This window comes from Dunckerocampus dactyliophorus, chromosome 17 (assembly GCF_027744805.1).
Source record: "Dunckerocampus dactyliophorus isolate RoL2022-P2 chromosome 17, RoL_Ddac_1.1, whole genome shotgun sequence".
NCBI lineage: Eukaryota > Metazoa > Chordata > Actinopteri > Syngnathiformes > Syngnathidae > Dunckerocampus > Dunckerocampus dactyliophorus.
Genome location: NC_072835.1, coordinates 1,562,314 through 1,572,500, shown reverse-complemented (window position 1 = coordinate 1,572,500; position 10,187 = coordinate 1,562,314). Strand labels below are relative to the sequence as shown.

The window sequence follows — 10,187 nt, the reverse complement described above, 5'->3', positions numbered from 1 at the left end:
AATAAAGAACCAACTGAGGCTCTGAGTTACAACTATTTACATATGAGCATGTCAACATGTGAAAAATGCCTTGTGATGACGCTACTGAGAACCGCACGCTGTTCACCTTTGACCAGTTTGTATTGTAGTTGTAGTATTCATAACTTCTTTTTTTTTTGGTTTAATTGAAAAATTGCCCCAAATTTGTTGTTTATTTTTGGCAGCAACGAGCCAGGCCTGAATTAATTGCACCCTCTGCTGGTCACTGCCAAGTACTGATCTCTCCAAGGTCTCCAATTGCTCCAAAGTGCAGGTTAACAATAATAATAATAATAATAATAATAATAATAATAATAATAATAATAATAATAATAATATTATTATTATTATTATTATTAACAATAATCTCCTCCCTGAGCAACCACCTCATTGTGGTGGAGGAGTTTGCGTGTCCCGATGATCCTAGGAGCTAAGTTGTCAGGGGGTTTTATGCCCCTGGTAGGGTCACCCACGACAAACAGCTCCTAGGTGAGGGACCGGACAAAGAGTAGCTCAATAGACCTCTATGACGATAAAAAACATTGGGCCACGTTTTCCCTTGCCCGGAAGCGAGACACTGGGGCCCCCCTTTGGACGCAGGCCTGGAGGAGGGGCACGATGGCGTCTGGTGGCCAGGCCTACGCCCATGGGGCCCGGCTGAGCACAGGCTGAAGAGACGACCCCCTCCAATGAGCTCACCACTCATGGGAAGGGCCAAAGGGGTCGGGTGCAGAGTGAGCTGGGTGGCAGCCTAAGGCGGGGACCTTGGTGGTCCAATCCTCAGCTACAGAAACTAGCTCTTGGGACATGGAATGTCACCTCTCTGGTAGGGAAAGAGCCTGAGCTGGTGAATGAGGTTGAGAAGTTCCGGCTAGATATAGTCGGACTCACCTCAACGCACAGCAAGGGCTCTGGAACAGTCCTCTTGAGAGGGGTTGGACCTTGTTCCACTCTGGCTTTGCCAGCAGTGAGAGGCGACGGGCAGGGGTGACAATTCTTGTTGCGCTCCGACTTGTGGCCTGCAAGTTGGAGTTTAACCCGGTGAACGAGAGGGTAGTTTCCCTCCGCCTTCGAGTGGGGGGACGGGTCCTGACTGTTGTTTGTGCTTATGCCAAACAGCAGTTCAGAATACCCACCCTTTTTGGAGTCTCTAGCGGAAGTACTGGAGAGTTCTCCCTCAGGCGATTCCCTTGATTCTGCTGGGGGACTTCAACGCTCGCGTTGGCAGCGACAGTGAGACCTGGAGAGGCGTGATTGGGAGAAACGGCCCCCCTGATCTGAACCAAAGCGGTGCTATGTTATTGGACTTGTCACAGATTGTTGGTAACAAACACTATGTTCAAGCATAAGGGTGTCCACATGTGCACTTGGCACCAGGACACCCTCTGTTTTGGACACTTGGGTGAAGAGAGGGGCGGAGCTGTCAACTGATCACCACCTGGTGGTAAGTTGGCTCCGATGGTGGGGGAGGATGCTGGTCAGACCTGGCATGCCCAAAGGTATTGTGAGGGTCTGCTGGGAACGACTGGCAGAGTCCCCTGTCAGAAGGAGTTTCAACTCCAAACTCCGGGAGAGCTTCCACCATGTTCCCAGGGAGGTGTCAAACATTTAGTCATTAAGGAACATTTAGCTGTAAGGTGGTCAGTGCCTGTCATGGCGGTAATCCCAGAACCCGTTGGTGGACACCAGTGGTGAGGGATGCCGTCAAGATGAAGAAGGAGTCCTATCGGGCCTTTTTGGCTCAGGGGACTCCGTATGCAGCTGACAGGTATCGGCAGGCCAAGCGGTCTGCGGCTCTGGCAGTCGCTGAGGCAAAAATTTGTACATTGGAGGAGTTCGGAGAAGCCATGGAGAAGGACTTCTGGACGGCTTCGAAGACATTTTGGACCACCATTTGGCGTCTCAGGAGGGGGAAGCAGTGCACAGTCAACACCGTGTATGGTGGGGATGGTGTGCTGCTGACCTCGACTCGGGATGTTGTGGATCGGTGGAAAGAATACTTCAAAGACCTCCTCAATCCCACCAACACATCTTCCTATGAGGAAGTAGAGCCTGGGGACTCCACGGTGGGCTCTCCTATCTCTGGGGCTGAGGTTGCTGAGGTTGTCAAAAAGCTCCTCGGTGGCAGGGCCCCGGGGGTGGATGAGATCCGCCCAGAATTCATTAAGGCCATGGACGCTGTAGGTGTGTCTTGGTTGGCAGCATGGCGTGGACATCGGGGGAAGTACCTCTAGATGGGCAGACGGGGATGGTGGTCCCCCTTTTTAAGAAGGGGGACCGGAGGGTGTGTTCCAACTATTGTGGAATCACACTCCTCAGTCTCCTTGGTCAGGTCTATTCAGGGGTGCTGGAGAGGAGGATTCGCCAAATAATTGAATCTCGGATTCAGGAGAAGCAGTGTGGTTTTCATCCTGGTCGTGAAACTGTGGAGCAGCTCTACACTCTCAGCAGGGTCCTTGAGGGTGTGCATGGGAATTTGCTCAACCAGTCTATATGTGTTTTGTGGACCTGGAGAAGGCATTCCACCGTGTTCCTCGAGGAATTCTGTGGGAAGTACTCTGGGAGTATGGGCTATCGGACCAGCTAATTCAGGCTCTTTGTTCCCTGTATGACCCGTGTCAGAGTTTGGTTCGCATTACCTGCAATAAGTCGGACCCATTTCCAGTGAGGGTTGGACTCCGCCAGGGCTGCCCTTTGACAGCAATTCTGTTCATTATTTTTATGGACAGAATTTCTAGGTGCAGCCAGGGCGTTGCGGGGTTCTGGTTTGGTGGCTACAGGATTGAGTCTTTGCTTTTTGCAGATGATGTGCTCCTGCTGGCTTCATGGAGCCGTGAACTTCAACTTTCACTGGATCGGTTTGCAGCCGAGTGTGAGAATCAGCACCTCCAAGTCCGAGTCCATGGTTCTCGCTCGGAAGAGGGTGGAGTGCCACCTCCGAGTCGGGGATGAGATCCTGCCCCAAGTGGAGGAGTTTAGGTACCTCGGGGTCTTGTTCACAAGTGAGGGAAGGATGGAACGCGAGATTGACAAGCGAATTGGTGCTGCTTCTGCAGTGATGTGGTCTCTACATCTCTACATTTGATAGGAACAGATTATCTCTGAATTTAAGTAAAACTAAAATAATGCTATTCGGTAATAGCAGAAAGGATACGTACGACCAAATACAAATTAATGGAACGGATATTGAAAAAGTGGAAGAATATAAATTCCTTGGGGTTGTAATAGATGAAAAAATGAGTTGGAAATCTCATATTAAATATATACAACAAAAGGTGGCGAGAAATATCTCAATATTGAATAAAGCAAAATATGTTCTTGACCAAAAATCACTCCACACTCTGTACTGTTCCTTAGTATTAGCATATCTAATGTATTGTGTGGAGATATGGGTAATAATTACAAAAGCAATCTTCACTCACTCACTGTACTGCAAAAAAGATCTGTAAGGATCATTCACAATACCAAGTATAGAAAACATACAAACCCTCTATTTTTAAAATCGCAGATATTAAAATTCGCAGATTTAGTACACTTTCAAATCGCTAGAATAATGTTTAAAGTTAATAACAACTCGTTACCCAAAAACCTCATACAGTATTTCTCAATCAGAGAGGAGAAATATGATCTTAGTGGAAAATTAAACTTAAAACATTTATACGCGAGAACTACGCTGAAAACCCACAGCATTTCCGTGTGTGGAATTAAATTATGGAACGGATTGAGTAAGGAACTAAAACAATGTACAGAGATGAGCAAATTCAAAAAACAATGCAAGCAGTTGATGTTTGCTAAATACAAGGCAGAAGAGTCCTGATTGTTCTGTCAGGTTTGTTATGTTTTTATTTTTGTGGTTTATAAAAAAAATGTTCTTTATTTATTTATTTATGAATTATTGTTATTGTTATTATTATTATTAATGTATATGTATATATATATTTAATTTAAAAAAAAAAAAAATTTTGGGGGGGGAGGGCTGTCTTACCGTTATCTATTATGTATTATCCTGACTATCACAGAAAACACGACATGGAATGCAGGAAGTGAACAACAAGTACTGTACTAGATGTAGAATGGATGGGGGGTAGGATTAAATAAGCTTTGCTTCTTCCTACTTCATTTGGACATGTGGAACTGTCAAAGAATGATTCATGAGATGTATTCCATTGTAACCTTCATGTTCAAATAAACTAAACCAAACCAAACCAAACCAAACATCAGTCTGTTGTGGTGAAGAGGGAGCTGAGCCGAAAGGCAAAGCTCTCAATTTAGCAGTCGGTCTGCGTTCCTACCCTCACCTATGGTCATGAGCTTTGGGTAGTGATTGAAAGGACAAGATGGCGAGTACAAGCGGCCGAAATGAGTTTTCGCCGTAGGGTGGCTGGGCTCTCCCTTCGAGATAAGGTGAGAAGCACTGTCATCCGGGAAAGACTCTGAGTAGAACCGCTACTCCTCCGCACTGAGAGGAGCCAGATGAGGTGGCTTGGGCATCTGGTCGGGATGCCTCCCGGTTGCCTCCCTGGGGAGGTGTTCAGGGCAAGTCGACCAGTCGAAGACCTCTGGGAAGACCCAGGACACGTTGGAGAGACTATGTCTCCCAACTGGCCTGGGAACGCCTCAGAATCTGCCGGGAGGAGCTGGACGAAGTGGCCGGGGAGAGGAAAATCTGGGCCTCCCTGCTTAGGCTGCTGCCCCCATGACCTGATCTCGAATAAGCAGTACAAGATGGATGGATGGATAATAGTTTGGTTTGGTTTGGTTTGGTTTAGTTTATTTGAACATGAAGGTTACAATGGAATACATCTCATGAATCATTCTTTGACAGTTCCACATGTCCAAAAGGAGTAGGAAGAAGCAAAGCTTATTTAATCCTACCCCCCATCCAATCTACCTCTTGTACAGTACATGTTGTTCACTTCCTGCTTTCCATGTCATGTTTTCAGTGATAGGATAACACATAATAGATAACGGTGAGATAGCCCTCCCCCCGAAAAAGAAAGAACATTCATAATAATGATAATAATGATGACCATACTAAATAAATAAATAAGAACAAAGCTTTTTTTTTTTTTAACACAACAAAGAAAATAAAATAAATAAATAAATAAATAAATAAAAAATAAAATTTCATTAATAAAAAAAAATAAATAAATAAAATAAAATAACAAACCTGACAGAACAATCAGGACTCTTCTGCCTTGTATTTGGCAAACATCAACTGCTTGTATTGTTTTTTGAATTTGCTCATCTCTGTACATTGTTTGAGTTCTTTACTCAATCCGTTCCATAATTTAATTCCACACACGGAAATGCTGTGGGTTTTCAGCGTTGTTCTCGCATAGTAATAATAATGATGATAATAATACAAAATTGGTGAATCCATTTATATATTGGTTAATTCCATCATGCATGAGTGGAAATAAATCATAAATTAGTCGAACACTAATGATCGAAAATGTATTGTGTCACTGTAACAAAAAATACAACGGAAGTGGATACTGAGGCTCAGAGCTAACACCATTTGCATAAAAAAAAAAAAACACCAAAATGAAGCAAGTCCATCCAAATGCCACTTGTTGCTGATAATACACTGTGGGGTGATATTGTAAACATATTGACCAACTAACTTTGCCAGCCTAGGGAACCCCACTCCATCCACTGCTGAGCAGCCTGTTGATGGTATCGCAATATAGTAATCCTTCCTTTATGGCAATTAATTGGTTCCAGACCCGACCGATTCCTTATTTATAAATGGAATATTTTCGGAGTTAAAGCAGAGGAAACCTGTTTACGACCTTCTAAATACACTTTTAGCATTATTGCAGCCGTCTAGACATGAACTAACACCCCTATAGTCACCTTTACACTCATCAATCGCAATAGAGAAAATAAGAAATAAATTAACCTTATGCTTGTGTGTTGCTGTAAATGTGTTCCGATGCTAGGGGAGCTGAGTGGGGGTGCGGACAGGAAGTTATGAAAAAACGCAAAATTCTAAGTGCTGAGTGGTGAAGGGTTACTGTATTTACAAAAAAACCTTGCAATTGTTTCAGTTAAACCGGCCCGCAAACAGAGTACGTTTGCTTGCAGTTGTTACATCAGCCCATTCCGGCAGCAAACTAGTTAATTGTACCCTCTACTGGTTTCAGCCAAGTACTGACATCCTTCCACTTAACACAGCAGGAAGGCAGCCTGCAGGGCAATAGGGCGCCTTAGAAGAAAAGCCGTTACCTTCAGGGCCCGCTGGAAAGTGCTGATGGAGAGCAGAGCCAGGTCCTGCTGCTCTTCGGCGTACCTCACCAGGTACACATACAACAGCTTCTTCAGCTGCCAAAGACAACACGTTGACAACATAAGAACCAGGACGACCTTCCTTGAGCCGTTTATTATTTCAAGAGGAAGACAGAGATTCGCTGTTCCTGTTCTGCGCTGCACACTTTGCACCCAAATGCTGTTTCAGTACACATTTAATAAAGTGGGAAACATTTAGTCCTGTGGTGAGGACCTTCTGGCTTCCAGCCCCTCACGTTTTGTCCTGCTCTCAAGAGTGAAGCAGCGAGGGAACCAAAAAAAAGTTGATGAAACCCCGAAAGAAGCTGTCATGAAAAATAACGACTTGCATAACAAGCTCATTTCAGGTGGAGGACAGGCGGAAGGTTACACTTTGAAGAGTAATCGGCGCTGTACTTCCAATATTGACACTTGCAGGTTCTCCATCATCATTTTGGTCATTACTGGTGGAATTATTGCTCACCATAAAGTCTGTGGTCACACAACTAACTTGAAAATTGATTGCTAGGAGATTTTAAGAAGCACAAAGAAATGTATGTTGTGTTTTTCCTGCTCCAGGGTGCCACCTATAGTTGCAATCCTACTTTCAAGCCGCTACGGCAGGGGTTGATACTCAAGTCGTCTTGTGTGTTCAGGGGGCCAGATTTTCAGAAAGCCAGAGGTCAAGGGGAAAGACGTCTCCCTTCAGTCGCTGTTGTTATTATTTTGTATATAATGTCAATTCATTGGCTCTGCTATAGCTTTTACCTGAGCAAATGGCTAATTTAGTCATAAATAAATTCATAAAGATCCTCTCTCATGGGAGGGTGTGGCCTGGTGTCTTCCTGCTCCCCGGCGGTCCGCGCTCTCCGCGCCTGGGTTCTGGATCGTATGTGGGGGGGGGGGGTGCCCTCTATTAATATATATGTATTTTTTTTTTTTTTTTTACAATGATGTGCATTACAGTACTTTTCATTCTGTTCACTATCATGGATAATCATTTCATTACTACAATTATGTGTGACTGTTTCAATGCAGTATTATCATTGTGATCACTATCATAGTTCATCATTTCATTACTACAATTATGTGTGACTGTTTCAATGCAGTATTGTCATTGTGATCACTATCATAGTTCATCATTTCATGACTACTATTATGTGTGATTGTCATTGACAGCTTTGTCATTGTGGTTGTTGATATTGTTTTGTCCTTTGTCCTTATGTCCCTGTTCGTCTTTATAGTTGTCACAGACATTTATTTGCTGATGTCGTTCTGTATGTTTCTGTTGTTCTGTCATTATTGTTGTTGTTGCTGCTGTTGTCCTTGTCTCTTGTCTCTCTTTTTTTGTTTTTGTCCCCCTCTTGTTCCCCCCCCGTTTCCTTTTCTCTTCTTCTCTGTCCCCTCCTGCTCCGGTCCGGTCGCTCCTAATGTGCTTTATAACAAGCATCAAGGTCGAATAAATTTTGTATGACAGGGGAAGTGTATATCACACTTCTCCCTGGCAGAGTAAATCTGTTGAGCACTTGACGGTATTTAGATCTACAATTCTATCTGCTTTTAAGGCTGGACAGAACAGGGGGAAAAAAAAAAAAAGATCCTCTCAATCTGTCTCCTCCTGGGAGCCACATTTTCTCATGGTTATTAAGTGGTGACCCCCTTTTATAAAAAGGTAACGGCTCGCTTTCACATCTGGTAGGATAGGTTTTGCCTGTGGAGACTGCATTTAGAGGTGAAAACAACAAGAAAACCAGAGTGCAGTGCATGGGTGAAAAACTAGCAATTGTGAATCTGAGAGAAGATGGAAAATCAATCAGAAGCGTGTGCTAAGTAACGGACATAGAACAGGCAGACCAAGAAAAACATCACAACACAGAGAGACCCTAAAGCAGGGGTGTCAAACTTGTGCCATGGAGCGCCGAGACACTGCAGGTTTTCTTTCCAGCCAGTCACTAAAGCAGGTGATTTTAATGATCAACACCTTCAGCTTGAGGGAAGGAGCTCATCAATTAAATCACCTGCTGAAGAAACTGGTTGGAGAGAAAACCTGCAGCGTCTCAGCCCTCCAGGGCACCAGTTTGACACATGTGCCTTAAAGCAACAGTTAGTGACATGAGCAACAACCCGCAGAGGGCGGGAGTGAAGGTATCACCATCTGATCTCCATAGATGCCATGAAGTACACAGACCAGCCTCAAAAGTAGCATACCTCAATGTTCTTACTCGCCACGTTCTTCACCACGGCGGGGAACAGCTCAGATGCATTCTTTCCTTTGGCGATCAGCTGACAAAGAAAAATCTTACCACTTTAGCTTTTATTGTTTATATATTACATCGTAAAAATTTTTTTTTTTAACTCATTCTGTACTCACCCCAACGATCCTTTTCATGGCCTCCAGTTTCAGCGATTCCTTGTTGCTCTCCAGCATTTCTTTAAGGTCTTCATTCCTGAGGGCAGAAGGAGAGTAAATACTCGTACTCAAGCAGTGATTCGCAAGCGGCGTGCCGCAGCACAAGAGATCAGACAAATGATCCCACTTCACCAAATTGGTCTTAAAATTATGATTCATTCAGTACAAGTAACGTGTCTCTGCTCATCTGTGTAAACATGCAGTCATGGAAAAATGATTAGCGCACCTTTGTTTCTTCAGGTTGTTGATCCATTTTAATGCCCGCTACAACTAAAAGGTACATTTGTTTGGACAAATATAATGATGATAACAAATATAACTCATAAGAGGTTCATTTAAGAGCTGATATCTAGCAACGTCCATGCTTTTTTTGATAATAACCAAAACCAATTATAAAGTTTCTTATATGAATAGCTGTAGCATTGTACTGCCCAAAAATGTAACTTTTATGGGCTATTTTTGTTGTCATTGTTATATTTGTCCAAAGGAAAATGTACCTTTAATTGTATCAGGCATTCAAATGAACAAGAAAATGAAGAAACAAGGGTGCTCGAATCATTTTTTCAATGACTGTATAGTGACAGGCTGAGCAATTACATGTTTCTCCACTAGATGGCAGAAGGTACACAATTACAGTAATCCCTCCTTTATCATGATTAATTGGTTCCAGCCAAGTGAATTTCAGCAAAATAGGATTACTTACTTATAAATGGAATATTTTCATAGTTAGAGTATATAATCATGTTAAAAAGCATATTTAAAAAGGTGGAAAACATGATTTGTTTGACTTATAAGTCTTATTTTCTCTGATTATGTCTACTACATCGGGTAATAGTAGTAAAAGTTGAAAGGTGACTGTAGGGGTGTTATTTCATGTCTAGAGGGCTCTAATGTTAAAAAGTGTATTTAGAAAGTGGTAAACAGGTTTTCTATGTCTTATATCTCTTATCATGTCCACTATATTGGGTAATGAGAGGGTAAAAGGTGACTATAGGGGTGTTAGTAATGTCTGGAGGCCTCTAGTAATATTAAAAGCCACATTTAGAAGGTCATAAACAGGTTTTTATGCTCTATAACTTTGAAAATATTCAATTTATAAATAAGGACTCCTACTTGGCAGAAAATCACAGTCGGGTGTGGAATTAACCGCCAGAAACGAGGGCTCACGCTACTTTCTTTGCTGATTTCGGACCGATAGCCATTGCCCCTCCATTTTATTTATTCGCTGAATCGCAGCACAACAATTTTCAATTTTCCCAAACTTCCAAATGTGATGACATCCAATTTTCACACAGGACATAACAACTACAGAAATAGTCTGGTCCAGGGTCAAACTGTTACATCATGAAATCTTCATGTGTGAGGTTCTGTGCGTATATTCTCAACATTTCAGGAGGTTCCACTGTAGCTGGCGAGGAATCAGCCGTTTGTCCTCGCCAGTCAACGCTTCACTCATCGACCGACAAGAGTGTGAAACTTCCACACGGGC

The 10,187-nt window shown here is 43.2% G+C and overlaps 1 protein-coding gene across 4 annotated transcripts in view; it reads right to left on the bottom strand.

Annotated features, from left to right (window-relative positions):
• ap3b1a (adaptor related protein complex 3 subunit beta 1a) overlaps positions 1–10,187 on the bottom strand; it is an 80,091-nt gene that overhangs the window by 65,513 nt on the left and 4,391 nt on the right. For all 4 annotated transcript variants that reach the window (XM_054756428.1, XM_054756429.1, XM_054756426.1 and 1 more), the window contains exons 2-4: positions 8,660–8,735; positions 8,497–8,571; positions 6,250–6,345 (exon numbers count right to left, since the gene is read on the bottom strand). In XM_054756428.1, the coding sequence (XP_054612403.1) occupies positions 6,250–6,345; positions 8,497–8,571; positions 8,660–8,735 (247 nt within the window). The remainder of the gene's footprint in view (positions 1–6,249; positions 6,346–8,496; positions 8,572–8,659; positions 8,736–10,187) is intronic.